This window comes from Apiospora phragmitis (genome assembly GCF_038363925.1).
Source record: "Apiospora phragmitis strain CBS 135458 chromosome Unknown utg000005l:1.0-4161743.0:1.0-4166827.0, whole genome shotgun sequence".
Taxonomy (NCBI): domain Eukaryota; kingdom Fungi; phylum Ascomycota; class Sordariomycetes; order Amphisphaeriales; family Apiosporaceae; genus Apiospora; species Apiospora phragmitis.
The window spans coordinates 1,909,747-1,926,815 of record NW_027117403.1 but is presented as its reverse complement, the minus strand read 5'-3'; the positions used below and the strand labels follow the sequence as shown (position 1 = coordinate 1,926,815).

At 55.0% G+C, this 17,069-nt stretch overlaps 6 protein-coding genes across 6 annotated transcripts; 2 read left to right on the top strand and 4 right to left on the bottom strand.

The window, feature by feature from the left end:
* Positions 1-2,047: 2,047 nt before the first annotated feature.
* PG994_004647 (uncharacterized protein) lies at positions 2,048-5,113 on the top strand (the record flags this gene model as incomplete). Its single annotated transcript, XM_066856056.1, has 4 exons — positions 2,048-2,480; positions 2,566-3,648; positions 4,199-4,909; positions 4,968-5,113. The coding sequence occupies exons 1-4, from the start codon at positions 2,186-2,188 to the stop codon at positions 5,111-5,113; spliced, it is 2,235 nt and encodes a 744-aa protein (XP_066718223.1). The 5' UTR covers positions 2,048-2,185.
* Positions 5,114-8,135: 3,022 nt separating this feature from the next.
* PG994_004646 (uncharacterized protein) lies at positions 8,136-9,531 on the bottom strand (the record flags this gene model as incomplete). Its single annotated transcript, XM_066856055.1, has 2 exons — positions 8,136-8,663; positions 8,707-9,531. The coding sequence occupies 2 exons, from the start codon at positions 9,529-9,531 to the stop codon at positions 8,136-8,138; spliced, it is 1,353 nt and encodes a 450-aa protein (XP_066718222.1).
* A 1,210-nt stretch (positions 9,532-10,741) lies between these two features.
* On the bottom strand, positions 10,742-11,112 carry PG994_004645 (uncharacterized protein; the record flags this gene model as incomplete). The annotated part of the gene is made up of 2 exons (XM_066856054.1): positions 10,742-10,759; positions 10,843-11,112. 2 exons carry the CDS (start codon positions 11,110-11,112, stop codon positions 10,742-10,744), a joined length of 288 nt encoding a protein of 95 aa, XP_066718221.1.
* Positions 11,113-12,636: 1,524 nt separating this feature from the next.
* PG994_004644 (uncharacterized protein) lies at positions 12,637-14,372 on the top strand (the record flags this gene model as incomplete). Its single annotated transcript, XM_066856053.1, is given in 4 exon segments — positions 12,637-12,757; positions 12,775-13,047; positions 13,194-13,406; positions 13,450-14,372. The coding sequence occupies 4 exon segments, from the start codon at positions 12,637-12,639 to the stop codon at positions 14,370-14,372; spliced, it is 1,530 nt and encodes a 509-aa protein (XP_066718220.1).
* Positions 14,373-15,698: 1,326 nt separating this feature from the next.
* PG994_004643 (uncharacterized protein) lies at positions 15,699-16,013 on the bottom strand (the record flags this gene model as incomplete). Its single annotated transcript, XM_066856052.1, has 1 exon — positions 15,699-16,013. One exon carries the CDS (start codon positions 16,011-16,013, stop codon positions 15,699-15,701), a length of 315 nt encoding a protein of 104 aa, XP_066718219.1.
* Positions 16,014-16,146: 133 nt separating this feature from the next.
* On the bottom strand, positions 16,147-16,410 carry PG994_004642 (uncharacterized protein; the record flags this gene model as incomplete). Its single annotated transcript, XM_066856051.1, has 1 exon — positions 16,147-16,410. One exon carries the CDS (start codon positions 16,408-16,410, stop codon positions 16,147-16,149), a length of 264 nt encoding a protein of 87 aa, XP_066718218.1.
* Between the last annotated feature and the right edge of the window lie 659 nt (positions 16,411-17,069).

Genomic DNA, 17,069 nt, shown 5'->3' with positions numbered 1-17,069 from the left:
GATGCAAATTTGGGCCATGGGCACCCCACTCACCCTCTCTTCCACGCAGTGGGATAGATGGACGGATGCTGCTGACGTGCCTGCAACGTCCGAGGGCCCTCCCAAGTGGAACGGGCTTTTAGTGCAGGACATCTCAGCATCCTTTGATTCGCAATCATGCTGCAGCAGTACCACTAGCCACACTGTAATCTTCAATGGCTGAGGGCTCCGAGAAAACCATCAGAGTTGATGGGATCGAACGAGTTACTTTGTCGGCGCAAGTGCAAACCAGATGCCGGCCATACAGTAGATCGGCTGCTAGACATCAATTGGCAGGCCCTGGATGCAATGGGCGTGCGGAGAAAGAGTTCAATGACAGCCAAGTTCTGGGTCCGTCACGGGCCCAGCCAGAGAGACGTCACGAGCGGCTTCTTGACAGCTACTGCCTCTTTTCAGAATGCGCGCGAGTCTGGACAGTGACGGTACTGCGGGAATCCGCTAGGCTAGACCCTGAAGAAGTCCTTCACCGCGGCCGGGGGGAAAAAGACTCGAGGTCCTTTTCTGGCGCTGTTTCTCTCTCTTCGGGTACGTCTAGTCAAGAACCTCGTGGGCAGATGTGACGACGGCGGAAGACCAAGTGATTGGTGGATGTAGCTGTCGGTCTCGAGTGTGGGGCTCCAATGGCGGATGGCCTTCACAACCGCCCATCATCTTGATTCAGATTTGCAAGAGTTGCCTCGCAGCGTTTCGCACTGGGTTCAACTGCAAAACGGGCGCGAATCTTGGGTCTGGACTGTTACAGCCTACGGGCGTGATGGAAGCGGATGATGGGCGATGGTATAGGCTTCTGAGTTGAGAGTTATGTTGAGCGCATTCATGCTTCCAAGTTGTTTGTTTGCCTGCTATCCTCGAAAACTCTCAGTGCAGTACGCCCGCGAACAACCTTGAAAGTGCGTCAAGCTTTGTACTCGCCGTACCTACTTTTCGGGGTACCTGGGCCATCACGCGGCAGCGCACTGGCTGGGCAAGTATCTCGAGTCGGATCCTCGTCCCACACCGCCTTACTTCTAGCTGGTTCGCCCACGAGAAGCTCCCCTGCACCGTCTTGCACCCCCGTCGCTGGCTAGCACCGGGTCTACGATACCCTATTGGGCAATCAAGTCCTCGTCAGGCTCGCTCCAATGTGTACCCATTGGTCACTTCATCTAATTTGCATCTTCTCCTTTGCCACCCCTGTCATGTCTCTTCCATGCGCTGTCCCACGCCTCATGTACTCTTTGATGAGCGCACCCCTCCCCTCCATCCTGCTGCTCCACCGCGAGAGTGCAACAAAGTCCTCCGCAACTCTTCCCACACGCATTCTCTACTCGGCACGCCCACGCCACCCCCCCCTCCCGACACCTTCCCTTCCTTAAACCCATGCCCTTATATTTCTGTGGCAGGCATTGCACGGCCATTCGCCGTACCAAACAAAGCAGTAATATCGTCCCTGCTATATCTTTGGAATCAGTGATTCTGGGACGTACCTTCATACAAATCCGACCTCATGCCTTAGCCTCATCTGTAATCTACATCCTTACCTCTCTCAACCCATACCTTGCTCTCTCTCACCTTAACATACCCATACCTCTCAAATATCTGTTGACACTGCCCTGTCTGCCCCCCCCCCTTTTCATTGTCACCTTTCGAGCACCCTCGCTCCGATCTCCAAAATCTCTTGTCCAATTTTTTTCCCTATGCTCCCCTGTCGGACCCAGTCTGTTACCTTTTCCGGTGAGCTCGAGGACATCGTTATTGTCGCGTCTCAAATAAACTTGGAAGGAGTTACCCAGTCGGTAAACCTTCGATTGTCGGGTTCTCCTTCCGATTCCTAATCCACTTGTTCTTTCCAAGAGAGAAGGTGTCTGACAGGGCTTATCCATTGGTACCGCTTTTCCTCCCTCTGCTCTCTTGGCCTCTTATTATTTCTGGAGCTGGTAGAGGTACTATACTGTATGCACGTCCTGGTCATATAATCCGTGACTGGCACCCCCCCTCGTCCACACACGCCTCATCCGTTGAACCTCGTCTCCAGGGGATGAGAATAAGGTTCCCCAGACTTTGACAGTGTCAAGAGAAAATAAAATAAAACATCGACGCGTCCTACTCACTTCTTTACTTTCCATGGTTGTCGTTGTTTGGCTTTGACGCATCAAAGTTCGTACTAATGGGTGTCTCCTCTATGCAGCATCACCCCCACCACTCGCAGGGTCCGGCGCCTCCCCAACACTTGCAGCATCCTCGACCCTCGAGCATCGTTCATCAACACCATCAGGCGCCCCCTCCGCAGTCGCAACAGCAGCACCCGTCCGCATACTCTTCCACGCATTCGATTCAACCGGCTTACCAATCCACGGCCCAGGCTCCTAGTGCCCAGCAGCACGCGCAGGACGGTCTGCCTTACTACCATCATCCGAGTCCCTACAGCACTCCAGGCGCGACTAGCGGATATACATCCGCAGGTAAGTCAAGCAACTTTTTTTTGGTGCCCCAGACGCGACCAGAATTGACGCATTTTAACAATGGTGAACTGACTGGAACTTCCAGACACATCCGAAATGATGGCCGCAACGCAGATGCCTAGACCCTACCCGCCGATGTCTTATCATACGCCGCAGTCTAATTCGCCAGCTTCTGTCGCCTCTCCCTCGGGTCACGATCAGCACCGTAGCATGTACGCGCAACCTCCGTCGCAGCTGCACCAGCAGTCAATGTACTACAGCACGCAGCAGTCGCAATATCCATCAATGCCCCAGCCGGCAGCTCCTTCGCCATACCAGCAACATGCCCAGCAGCCTCACCCTTCGATGGCATCGCAAAATAACATGATGATGTCTCAGGCGCCACAGCACCCAATGACGCAGCACACAAACCAGCATGCGCAATCAGCGATGACGGGAAGCCCTCGCCACACCAAAATGGAACCGCAAGTGCCACAACTACAGCGCCCTTCATCAGGCCCATTGGGCACACCACAGCATAGTCAAAATGGCGCTCCTCCGTTGTCGACGCCGACGGGCTCTACGCCCGGTGTTAATAACAACGCGGCCCCGGGCCCTATACCCGCAACGACTCCCCTGGTGGTCAGGCAAGACAACAATGGCGTCCAATGGATCGCGTTTGAATACTCTCGCGACCGCGTCAAGATGGAGTACACCATTCGATGCGATGTGGAGTCGGTGAACACCGATGAGCTTGCTAGCGACTTCAAGACAGAGAACTGCGTCTATCCCCGCGCATGCTGTCCCAAGGATCAGTACCGTGGCAACCGGTTGCAATATGAGACGGAGTGCAACACTGTGGGCTGGGCGCTCGCTCAACTAAACCCCTGCCTGCGTGGCAAGAGAGGCCTAATCCAACGGGCAGTCGATAGCTGGCGCAACAGCAACCAGGACCCGCGACTGCGAAGTCGACGCGTGCGGCGTATGGCGAAGATGAACAATCGCAAGGCGGTTTCGACACCTCACCCAACACACATGTCCGGTCCTAGTGGCCCGGCAGGGATCCCAGCCCCTGGTTCCATGGGCCCCGGTAATAGCTCCTCCATGGGGAAGCCTGGCATGAGCGGCATGGGTCCGGGCATGCACCACCATCACCAGGACGGTAATGGTCAGGGTGGAGATGAAGTCGGTATGTTTCACCAAATGTGATTGATGCGTTGTTGTTGTCGTTACTGTGCAATTACATGATACCTCCATCATCACTATACCTTTTTGTGCGTTTGGAATTCTTTTGGACCGGCTGCTTGGTCACTTTCTTGTTATATAGCGGCAGATGACCGCAAGGCGCGCATGGGGGGCTTGTTTACTGGAAGGAAACTGGAACTGCTCTGTACATTATCTAGTTGGTTTCGCTGCACTGTTTAGTCCCTCTAGTTAAGGGGTGGCGGCGAACCAGTAGTCGTCATTTGTCTGCTGGCAAAAGTTGCATGGCATTGCATTATTTCGCACCCACTGCACACACAACAACATACCTTTATACCTGTTACCTTTTGGCACCCTTCTCACTCCTGCACACCTCCTTGTATTGCTACTGCGTTTTGGCGTCGGGATTCCCCAATGGCCCGAATTGATTGGTTGTCGCATTTAAGCCCCTCGCTGCACACTGATTATCTCCCCCCCCCTGCTGATTTCCACGGCTTTGGTTCTGGTCCCTGGCTAATCCGCTATGGTGTGAACAGGGACGGCGAATATATGGACGAGGCCCACCATCACCACCACCAGGCCCCTACCGGACCGGGTTCTGGATCTTCGGATGACGTCCGACCCGCCCAGGTCTTTAACGGTTATCCTCAACCCTACCCTAGTAACTCTGCTTCTGGATCCTCCATGCCTCCCATTCATGATGGCATCAGCGGTGCCTCCCACCACGGAGGAGCCATCGCTGCCCGCAATACCCGGGACGAGGACGAGAACCCGGAGGGTCTCTTCCCCTGACATCCCGGAAGCCAAGAAGCGTAAGTTCATCCTGGTTGAAGACAACAAACGTGGCTGTCGCCTGCGCGTTCGTGTCACGTTGGAGAGTGTCGACACCAAGGAGATACCCGACTCATTCCGCAAGAGCTCGTCGGTGTTCCCTCGTAGCTACTTCCCGCGCGAGATGCAAAGCCCTCCTCCGAGTGCCACCGGTAGCCAGTTTTTCCAGGAGGATTTGAGCGACGACGAGGTTGAGGTCGAGGGAGGCCGCACCGGCCGATCTCGTGGCAACAATGGCAGAGGCCGGTCCATGGTCAAGGTGCCTATGTCGGATGGATCGGACGGCGAAGTTGCCATTCCTCGAACCCGCAAGACCACCCGTGGCAAGGAAGTCCGGCTGAACGACCTCGGTTACCGTATGGCCTGGCTGCAAAGCCGTGTCTTCTCGGGCAGAACCATTTTCCTGCAAAGAGCCTGTAAGCATATCTACGCACCCCCAATCTCCGGATGACGGCCAGGGCTGAATTGATGTAGTGGACTGCTATCGCAACAAAACACGCACCGCGATTGAGACGGTCATGCAAGACGTCAAAACCGTGGCCCCTCACTATGAAACCCGCGTTGGCAAGAGAAAGTGGAGCGAGAGGATCCGCAAGGATGAGAAGCGTGACGATGAGTAAATTGCCAGGCGTCTCGGGTGTTCATTGATGATATGCTCGGCGTTGTGACTGATACCTGGTCGCTTTGCGTCGACCCTGTTTTGTTGTTGCTCTGCGCAGCAATTTTCCGCTCATAGTTCGCCTCTTTATTTTGAGAGCCGACTTTCATCATGGCGAGACTGGGGCAAGTTGCTTGAGCTCTTTCTTCGTGTTTTTATCTGGTTCGTTTTTTCTTGTTTTGATTTGGGGTGTGCAAATAGACGGAACGGTTGCATTTTCTTTGCGGTTCAGGCTCGCGTCTAACATTTCGGCATTTCTATTTTTCTTGGCTTGGGGGAGATACCAGAAAAAGCAGTTGCGGAGGTTGTTCGGTATCGGACTGAGGGATAGACATGGGTTGCATTTATGCTGGAAGAGCAGATTTTCTGCTCTTGGGGAGTTGATGTTGTTGTTTACGTTGTGCGATGCATCCTTACGATAATCGGCATGTGTGAGAGTTATGAGAATCTGAGATTCTGTCAGGGGCAGAGGACCGGCTGTATGTATTTATTGCCAAACAAAGAGAAAAATGCGAGTACTTCCTGTCCCTTCTGAGCAGAAACCACTGTTGTCTTGTCTCTCAGCCATTCCTAAGCAGTCAGCCATCATCCTGATTAAATCATTTCTCTGATTAGAACATGTCAACCCATGCATTTGATGGCGGCCGTCTTAGACAGGCTAAGATTAGGGTCGTCTCAGTCTCCCTGGATCTATTTAGTCCTGGCAAGGAAGGTCCCGAGGGAGGGGGTCAACGAGCAAGCAAGCAAGATGCATGTAATGGATAAATGCCCCTGCCCTGCAGGAACGAATGCAGACTACTAGATACTATCTGCGGGACGTTTACACGACTATTGGACGGCACTTGGGACGGTAGCGCGCTGCCCCCAAGCAATAGTGGTGGTAGACAGCAGGCCCCATCTATTCGTCGTCGTTTTCTCCAACTTCCAAGGCACTTACTTGTTCGAATTCTTTCTTCGATTAGGTAAGGCAGCTAGCAAGGTATTCCTGTCCTTCTCCGAGTCACTCCCCTGGGTTGTCCTGCAGCACGATGAGGGGAGGGGGTGAGGGTGAGGGGTAAGTAAAGTAGGTATGGTATGGTATGGTGTACATGCATGTATGTAAGAGAGCTATGTACAGGTTTCCAATGGGTTGGGTCTGGTTTTCCAGTGGAGCGGATACCAGGGGTTTTTTCTTTCTTTGTTTTTGCTGTTGCTTCTCCAAGGTCAGTCCTGGGGTGGTAAGACTGCAAATGCGTCGGCCAATAAAAGGGGTCTTTGGCTGTGTTAGCGTGTATGCGGCTAGTGTGTGCGTGTGTGGCAGCAGCAGCAGCAGTAAGTACACTAACAGACACTGTCTGGGTGGTGTGATCCAAGACAGTAAGATGTTAGTAGCTAGTTGCGGGCAGCATTGTCAGTCATGTCCTTTGCTCGTCAATCCCACACAAGCAGAAAGCGATCTTGGCTACGGCGGTATGCTAGCAACGATACTAAGTTGGGGTAGCCGGCCGGGGGTTTTCATGCCAACCTTCCTCTCTCTCTCTGGCATGCGCTGTGACTTTGAATACTTTCGGCACATCATTCCTTTTCTAAACCTTCAAATTCGGAGCTCTTTTGACCCAATAGATTAAAGGTAGGGCGCTACTTGCATTTACTTAACTCCCCTAACGCCAGGTATCTTTGTTAGAGTAACAGAGATGAAGTTGCCCTGACTGCGTATGTATTTGTAGGACATCGTCGTTTGTGCGCCCGGACGGACTGGCGTGTGTGGCGTTTGGTTCAAGGATCTGGCCGCTTTGCTGATCCGGGATCGTAACCGATGATTGCATTGCGGCTCAAATATGCAGACACAAATGCAAAATTGGGACCGGCGCTGGGGGCGGCAGGCAACCTTTGAGAACGGACGTAAGGCTAGTTCCGACTGACAAACGACAAACCTAGTTCCCGCAGTCGCAGTAGCTCGGACGCGAAGCGAAAAAGAGCCGCACGAAGAGGCTCTATCAGGTTGATCCTGGCGGTGTTGGCTTGTTTGTTTTAACCTACCTACCCGTCCGTCCGTTCGTTCGTTCGTTCGGTTGTCCAGTTCGTACCCCGGATTTCCCCTCGCACCGGTAAACTTAATCCGTCGGTCAGTCATCATCATCATCAGTCTGCCACGTGCGGAGTGTGCGCGTCGTTTTACATTGGTCTTGCCCAAAACACACCGAGGTAATTCTAGTCGGCCGGATTCGTTTCGACTGCCGAACTAGGTAGGTAGGTAGCCAGTTGGGCACGTACTTGCCTTGACGATGCTGCCGACAGTGGCTTGGAAGAAGGTTTGCTGGGCTGAGGCGTGGTCTGGCAGGTAGCTTGGCTGTCTGGTGTTCCGGTCACGTGTAAAGAGAGAGAAAAGAAACAAAAAAAGAAAGAAAGACACAATCAGAGTGGGTTAACGCGAGTATGAGATGCGATATATGCGATCTTGGGCAATAACAATATCCCTTGGGAATGCGACGGCATTGGTCAGTGAGTGAGAGCCTGATGTCGAATGAGTGCCCGATCTATCACGAGACTTTGGCTTATTTAGGAAGGAAAGAATCGCTGGGAAGAAGGCTGTGGGTAAGTGCAATACTTCCAAGTCAAAATATACGAGCTACCCCTATTTGACTTTGGCAACCTAGAAACAGGCCTCCTTGACAAACACCAAAATCCATCAACAAGGCCGTCTTCGAAAACAACATATTAACAATAAGGAATAGCAATGTCATTAAGCTATTTAGGCCGATGGTATACACGGTATTCGAAGCTGGTGATGATGGACGCAAAACACTCACAGCTTCGCCGTTCAGGGGCAAGCCAGCTCCATCTCAAGTCTCCTTCACACCATCCATCTCCCGGGGAGAATCGACTGTTTTCCCAAAGGATAGACTCTGTACAAGGAACATTTCTCCCGGCATCGTGGTTTCACCTTTTCTTGCTCTCTCACTCACACACACAAATGACTGGAATTACGTGCCGGCCCTGCCCGTTCACGGAGAAGAAGAAGAAGAAGCGGGCGCGGGCGCAGCAGCAGCATAGGGGAACAACGCCGGGTACCCTAGCAAGAACAGCGCCGCCCCCGTGACCATCAGCGCCTCCGTCGCGACGACGTCCGCGAGCCCGAGCACGGGCGCCGCCAAGCGCGCGCACACTTCGCCAAGATCAAGCCGTGAGGGATCGGCCGGCCCACCGTCGTCGTTATAGGTCAGCGCGTCGACGATCAGCGAGTGCGTGAGGGCGTGCATCAGGATGCCCGCGTGCTCGTAGAAGCCCGCGCCGACGGTGCCGGGCCCGCACACCTGCTGGACCTCGACGTTGGCGACGCCTACCTTGCGGGTGTCGTCGAGGTGGGCCGAGGCCGAGGCGCCTTGCTGCGGCTGCACCATCTCGTCCAGGAAGCCCGAGTACAGCGACGTCGTGGGCACAGGCGCTGCAGCCGCCGTGCCGGCGCAGCGCCCGGACGAACGCGGAGTCGTAGTTTTGTTGTTTCGTGGCCGGGTCACACAAGAGGCCTGGCACTGGCGCCCCCGCCGCCACGGAGGTGCAGAGCAGGTCCGCGACCGTAGTGCCCCGAAAGTCGGCCGCGACGGCGAGTAAGTTGGCCACGCGCGCCCGCGTCGATGGCCAGAATGTCAGGGCCCACTGGAACCTCAGCCCGCCCTGCGACCAGGTGATCAGGCTGATGTCCTTGCGCGCGCTCGCGCCCTTCGAAGTGATGGCGGACACGTAGTGAACGGCGTAGGCGATGTACTCGGCGCTCTGCTGCGCGTCGCCGAGCATGGCGTGCGGCACGTTGAGCCAGACGGGGTCGGCGTAGCCGACGTTGCCCAGCAGCTTGCGCAGGTTGGGCGCGAAGACGCTGCCCGTCGTAGGAGCCCGTGCCCGGCACGAAGAGGACGGGCGGCTTGCGCGCAGTAGGTGAAGCCCGCGGGGATGTGGAGGGCGGCGCGCAGCTGCGCCTCGGGGAGGGAGTAGGGCGCGTGGGCAGATACTACTAATCCGGTGCCGCTGCCGAGGAGCCCGGCGCTGATGAGCTTGGCGGCTGCTTTGGGGAGGTTGGGCGGCAGAGTGCCGAAGGCATCGCGCACGACGGATTGGACCTGCTCGGGGCTCGCGGGCGGCCCCGCCGCGGCGGGGCCGGACGCGGTCGAGGATGTCGAGCTGGAGGACGGGGTCGGTGACGTCGTCCAGGAGCTGGAGCGCGTCGTCGAGACTAAGGAGTCCCGTAACCTCATTGACGAGACCCAAAAGCCCCGGCTCTCGCTTGGCGACCGCGCGATGCGCGACCAGGTCACCATGATGCTGGTGCTGATGAGGTTTCACGACGAGTCCGGCATGAACGTTCGTTACTGCCGCGAGGGCGAGGATGCCAGCTGAGCAGCGCATTTTGATGCAGACAAAACCAGGGGGCTTGGCTTGGCTTGGCTTGGCTTAGGCAGCTGTGACTGAGCACTTACAAGCCATGGCCATCCCCCCATCTCCCCCCAACGACTAGAGGTTCCCGACTTATATGCACATCGGCTTTCATGCTGGTATTCTGCAAGTGCACCGGGCTCGTATACCGAGGTGGTGGCACTCATCAAGATTGGGCCAAGCCAATGAAGACAAGTCAATCTTAGGCCGATTAAAAGAGATTCACCCAATGGATCTTGCACCAATCTTGATAATCAGATCTGTTCCCTTTTCAGGAATTGCGGATCAATACTGTCGACGATCCTGGGGGGCTCTAAGTGTGACTAGCACCAAAGGGTATAGGAAACCTCAATGTTACCCCCCTAGTCACCGAGTCACAAAAATCCCATGGCCTAGCCAGAATTGACTCGAGTAGGTTGGTAGGTGTGGAGCTGCAAATTTAAGGAGATAGCTTCAAAAAGGCTGGGCAATGTTTTGATATTCTTGATCTATACGCTTGAATATATATAGCTCGAACTTGTCATGTATCAAACCCCAACCACTCTCATTCACTCAGCAGCAACCATCGCGGCGCAGTTCTCGGGTGCGCAAGCCAGCACGTGGCCCTGCTCCATGGGGGCGGGAGGCCTGCGCAAGTCCACCCCCATACTGCCCCATACTGAAATGTTTCAACCCTCTCGGGGGTTGTTTATAAATAGCAAACAGTGGATGTTGCCAGCAAGTTCCTGCAACCCAGTGAAACTGTAGATGCGTATCGAGGTGTCGCAACAACAACAAGATACTTGAAGGCTAGCTGGCTGAGCTTGTACAAGTGACTGATGGACTAGGCTGTACAGCAACGCCCTGTGAAAGCTGAGGTCGGGAAGCAGTTGCGTTGCTCGACTGGATAGATAGATCCAATTGTCTGCTAGTAATAAAATAATTAGAACTTTGATGTCCAAGAGGATGAAGCCGCAGATCTGGGAGATGATGCACTTTGGCTACTTACCATTTATTAGAAGGATGCAGACCAACAAATGTGCTCGCGATCACATGAAGATGTGCTACGTGGATGGCGTGGCCATATCTGGATCACGTGCGGATCTCGAGTGCTGGCGGCCGTGCCGGCTTGTTTCTCTCCCCACGAAGGAAGCCGTACTACGGCGTCGCAGCGGTGATGAAGGTATAGATCCTTGTGTAATGTTCAAGAAGGGGCGCATCCCTATAGCAGAAGGAGGTTGTTAGACTTCATGTGCCACGTTTGGTTGGGGGTTTGGTTTTTGACTCTGGGCCGCTCGAACTTACCTCAGGCTCTGGCATGTGTACATGCTTCCTCTGCTTCCTCTTCCGGGCGGGCGGCGACGATGTGATGGAGGCATCCTCGTCCTCGCTGTCGCTGAGGGGAGGAGTCATGGGGGACATGACAGGCGAAGAGGGCGCGGACTCATAGCCCAGCTCCGCTGCGAGCTCCTGGGCGCGGGCATGGGCCCGGATGGCTTCGCCTATGGCGCTACTGATGGAGGCAGCGCCGTAGTCTCGATAGAGAAGCTGTTGGACGAGCTGTGGGCAAGGCATGGCGGATGGATGGGTTGTAGATAGATAGATAGATAGATAGATAGATAGATAGATAGATGGGAGCAGATGCTTCTTCCGAGTTGGATCATGGGTGAGGGTCAGGGTGAGAGGGGTTGATATAAAGTAGTGCCAGCCAGGTGGGTGACACGTCGACTACTTGTTGAGGACCTGTAGGGCTAGCAAGGCTAGGTAGGTATATATATGCAGGTACTTTAAGGTGATATGTAAGAGGTAGGCAATGTATTCTTAGAGTTTCGGAGGTGCGCTTGTTGTTTCGAGGCAGGCCAGGAAGGTTGTTTTAGTTGTGACTACTGAGTATACCAAGAAACAGCCAAAAAGGAGCAGCGACTTCTTGGGTGTATTTAAATGAGGTCTTGGAAAGTGAGGCTTGGGCCTTTGGATGAATGAGGTGAGCCTTGGCCGGGCACTGCTACCCAGGCGCCCAATCAATATCATCCCATCCGGAAACCAAAAAGTCATGACTATGACTGGGCCTTCATCGCTACCTGGCCCGTGTCGCGAATAAGGTACGGCGAATATAGGTGGACATGCACGACACAATTTTCAAGAGGGAGCCATTGAACAGAGTTTCTTCCGTGTTCGATGCTCGATTGCTCGATTGCCCTCAATTCTCTAACAAGGAAGTCACTGGAACCCACCGACACCAGGTTGTCGGACAGGGCCATGGCGGACGGGTTTGAGTGTTGGATGATGGAGAAGGCCCGACTGTGGTGTCTGGAAGTTTGGTCAGGTCAGGTCAGGACGGGCGAGATGGAGGAAACATCGGTGTTCGGGAGTAATACGCTGTATTTGCTTATCTTATCTGGCCTGTCCCAGATGGACGCCAGACATTGCCATGTCAAACTATCACCGAGCTGTTGTTGTTTCCTCGTCTAGATTAACGGACGTTGGTTGTATGGAAGGGAAAAGGGGGCAGGCAGGCATATGGAGTGATTAATCTAATAATAATCAGCAAGCAAAAACGAATTGACGGAAAAGTCTTGTGACAAAATGACCCGACCGGGTGGCAGTGGGAAGGAAGTGGCCAGTGAAGGAGTGGCGTGCCCGCCGGAGGAAGAGCGCGGGTATAAGTGGAGTTGGGCCAGGGACGGGTTACGTGCCGACATGAGAAAGAGTCACAGAGAGACAAGAAGACCCTGGATTCACCAATTCCATTCGTCTGGGCTGCTTTGCGACAATTTCAGCTTAGATAACCCTCGTCTCGACCGGCCGGACGGACAGATTGCCATCGTACCGTCTACATAGGACATCTGGCTGGTTGCATCGCGTCAAAACCCAGCCAAGTGGATAAACCACACCCTCCTGTGCGCATCCTTCTTCCTTCTTTTCCCGACCTGCTCAGGCATATCGGAATGCCATTTCTGTCTATAAATACCACTATCGCCTCACCTCCTCAAGATGCCGACAACGAGTAGTGCGTCTGTCGAATCTGGGCCTGGCCTGCCATCTATCCCATCTCCTTGCTAGCTTTCCCACGATCAAGGCTGATCAAAAAGCTGAAAAATGGCACCATCCAGCGCTATTCTGCTACAAGCCGGCACGCTGCTGCTCCACAACGAGTCGAACCACATCACTCCGACAACAGCTGACCTCCTAATCATCGACTCACTCATCTCAAGAATCGGTCCGGACCTGATCAAGACTGTCCCGTAAACACCCGAGTCGTGAATTGTCGGGACAAGATCATTAGCCCGGGCTTCGTCGATACCCATCGCCATCTCTGGCAGACCCAGTACAAGGGCGCCCACGACGACCATGGCCTCGTTCCCTACATCCCCCGAGGCAATTTTACCGCCACCCTCTGGAGTCCTGAGGACCTCTTTTGGGGTGAGCTGGCCGGTGCCCTCGAGTCCCTCGACGCCGGGACCACCACCGTCGTAGATCACTCCCACTGTAACCCGACCCCTGATCATCGTAAGTGACTTGTTACCTGCCTGCCCCTTCTTTATCTCTTCTTTCCAGGTTTCTGTTTCTTGGTTCCTCCACCCGAAAAACATGATTTCTATCCATGCGGTAATCATTTCGTCGTTTGCTCATCATCATCATCGTCTCTCCCACAGCCCAAGCCGCCATCCAGGCGCTAGTCTCCTCTGGTCTGCGCGCCGTATACTGCTTCACGCCGGCGCGCCGTCTGGTTTCCCTCGCCCCGCTGAAGGTGGAGGATGACACCTTCTCGGAGGAGAGCCTGTCGATCTACCGGGCGCTCGCGAAAGCGGGGCCCTTCGGCGGTAGCGGCAGCGGCAGCGGTGGAGAGGATGGGCGGGTGCACATGGGTACGCCAACGACAACCTGTACGCGCCGGCCGACGTGCTGAAGCACTTCTACGCGGACCTGCGCGACCCGGCCCAGGGCCGTCCCGCCAAGCTCATCACCTCCCACGCGCTGGGCGGCGCCTCACCAACACGGGCGCCGGCCGCGGCGGCCCGACGGCGGTCCAAGTCCTGCACGCGCACGGCCTGCTGGGGCCCGACGTCCTGCTGTCGCACGCGACGTCGCCGCACGACATCGACGCGGACCTGTACCGCGCGTCGGGCGCCTGCGTCTCGAGCACGCCCAACACGGAGCTGCAGATGGGCCTGTTCCCCGTCGCGCTGCGGCCGGACCACTACGACCACGCCAGCCTGGGCGTGGACTGCCACAGCTGGGGCGTGCCGGGCATCCCAGGCCAGATGCGCATGATGCTGCAGGCGGCGCGGTTCGAGCGCGGCGACTGGTTCGCCTCGCAGGGGCTGTGGTCGCGCGACACGGGCTTCGCGGCCGAGCAGGTATTCAACCTCGGCACCCTCGGCGGCGCCCGGGCGGCGGGCCTGCAGGGCGAGGTGGGCAGCCTGCGGGTGGGCATGAAGGCCGACGTCCTGGTCTTCGACACGGACAGCCCCAGCATGCTGGCGGCGGCGGCCGAGAACCCCGTCGCCGCCATCGTGCTACACAGCAACCCGAGCGACATCGAGATGGTCATCGTGGACGGCGTCGTGCGCAAGGAGGGCGGCAAGCTGTGCGACACGCACGTGGCGGCGGCGCCCGTGGAGGCCAAGTCGGCCGTGCCGCCGGGCACGACGCTGTCGTGGAAGCAGGTGGCGCGCCGGGTCCTCGACAGCCAGCTCTCGCTCAAGACGCGGGCCCAAGGCATGGACTTCGAGGCCAACGAGGAGCTGCTCATCGACATGATGCACCTCAGCCGCGAGACCATGGTCAAGGGGATCCAGAGTAGTAGCCATAGCCATCTAATCCAAGCCTAAATCACTCTTTGCCATCGTGTAGCGCGTCGTCCCCAGCAGAACTTGCTTGCTTCATCGTGATTTACTACCCCGTAATGGCCCCAGTCGCCGTCTAAAGCAAAATGCCGGGCATCCGGATGGGGGTTTCCGATACGTGGCGGCACTTCCAATGGGCGGGTGCTGTATGAAATATATTTGTTCACGAATAGGAGGAGCAGAGCTGTCTCGGAAGAGAAAGGGAGAGAAAAATGGATCATGGCCATAAGCCGAAATTGCCAAGACGTATAAGCTTATCAGGGCATATGACTCGCTGCTAACTTTCAAAACAACCCGACGGCAGCCAAACCCGCCAAGAACGCGAAGCCCTGCCGAAGCCTCAATCGAGTAGTTCGAAGTTTCTCGTCAGCCCGCGAAGCTAACAACACCACATAGAGAACCGTAGGGATTGGGATTATATGCGATTAGTCATCGGTAGTGCGAAGTGCATTTGATCTTTATTGCTCTATCCATAGAGCCTAAAGTCCACAGGAAGCCATGCATTAAAACATATGATAACTACATACATGTAGACAATACTGAGAAGAAATACGCTGGTCAAGTAAGTCTGCCTTGCCAACACACTGACCTACTACCACTTACACCACCTACATATGTAGCTAACCCCTGCCCCCTACCACACCCTCAATCCGGCGATGCAACATCTGTTCAGCCCAACCAACCAACAAACATTCCCTTGGCTCACCCGCGCCTCGCATGCGGTGATGATGTGCAGTAAGGAAAACATTCATGACTATTAGAAGGCCAGGGATATGTGATGATATGTAAATATCTCTTGCTTGCTCCAACAGCCAGTCAGCATTCCGCGCCAAGGAATCAAACACGCCCTCCGTATTCATAGGATAGGATTGATACGCACCCCCACGCGCGAGGCCCTTTTACTTTGTTCATCTCCGAAGATATGTAGTTACAGATCTTGCAATCAGCGAGCTCTTCTGACATCCTCCGGGTCTGTTTGCCCGCCATGCCGGTTTGTTTGCGTGCGTGCATCATCTAAAACTCGGTTTGACTGGAAACTTGTCGCTTGACTGATTCAGCTCAGCGCGCGCGTAACGAAGAAAAAGGGAAACGGATGATAGCGCGAGAGACCGACCCCGGGCTGATAACCACACAGCCGGCTATAATACTACTGGCTGCCGCGTCGTTTGCTGTATGACCACCCCTCAATCTACCCCCGAATCCTCATCAGTCCTTATCGGTCGGCTCTACTAAGTTCTACGACACCAACCGATAGTCCGGGCATACCATCATCGTTACCATCGTTATCATCAGCATCATCATCATCCTTCATCAGTAACCGTAGCAAATGGTCTCAATATCACTCCTGCGACGATCGCCTAAAGGCGGGGACGGGGGCGGCCACGGAGGAGGCGGCGGAGGCCATGGTAGCGGCGTCAGTGGTGGTGGTGGTGGCAAAGGTGGGGGTACAGTGGTGGCAGCGGAAGCGGCAAGGGCGGCAGCAGTACCACCACGGGCGGCGGTGTGGTGGTCGTCGAGGGTGGAGGCAACAACCACCACGGAAATGGCGGCGGCGGCGGTCACCATCTGCCGTGGTGGGCCATCTTTCTGATCGTCTACTTCTTCTATCTTTACCCTGCTATTCATCATCGCGCTCGTCCACTATTGTCGTCAAGGTAAGTGATAAAAACAAAACAAACCCACCAAACACCTGCTTTGCGCCCGTCACTCATGAATGGACTATTATAAATGTATTGATCACACAAACAGAACGCAAAAGTCAACGCGAAGGCAAATCTTTCCGCCCCTGGCACGCCCTCTGGAAAGCCTTCTGCGTAGCCAGCGGGTTGTGCATCTTCATCTGGCTCGGCAAGCTCATCTGGGAAGTCGTGCAGAAGAAGACGAAGAAGCGCGGCAGCGGGGCGTACACCAAGGTCGACGAGGGCGGTAGCGGCGGCGGCGGCCACAACAATTCAGCGTACAAGTCTGGCGGAGGACTAATGACACCCTGGCCTCCGAACACGCTAGGCCAGTACGAACCCATGAGGTATCCGGGCGCCACTTCCGCGCCTCTGCGACCGGACCGGAGCCGTAGCCCCAGCTTGCCCCTGAGCAGCCATCCTCCCCGCAGCCCGGGTAACACTCATTGAAAGGAAAGAAAGGAGGATGGGGTTTAATTTCATTTGACCTTGGATATCTCGTGGTGTTGGGTCATCGTGGCTTTGTTCTTTCTTACTCTTACGATTTTGTAATGCAATTTCCTTCAGGACGATATAGGCGATTATACCCTCAAGGTGCCAGGAATCAGGGCTCTACTCACAGAGTTTGCAACAGTCACCAGAAGAAGCCTGAACAAGGGGGTTTGGTTACAAGGAATATGGTCTACATGTCTGCCTCCCCACAAGCTACGGGACGTCTTCATATCTTGAAGCAGTAAAACTTCACGCTGTGTTTACCCCCATCATCAAGCTGTGACAAGAAAGAACTTTCCATTTTGTTTCATCATCTTCCTCTCTCCCCAGCAAAAGCGAGCGCATCCTTCCCCCAACGTTGACGTGTGTGATCATGCTCCAAGCTATGCCAGCAAACAAAGGAAATCAAAAGGAGAAAAACCAAAACTGAAATTTCCCCTTCTTCGCTATCATCAAATCTCTTCTTGCTGCTAGTCGAAAGGGTGGTGTGTAGAAATGAATGTATGCATCA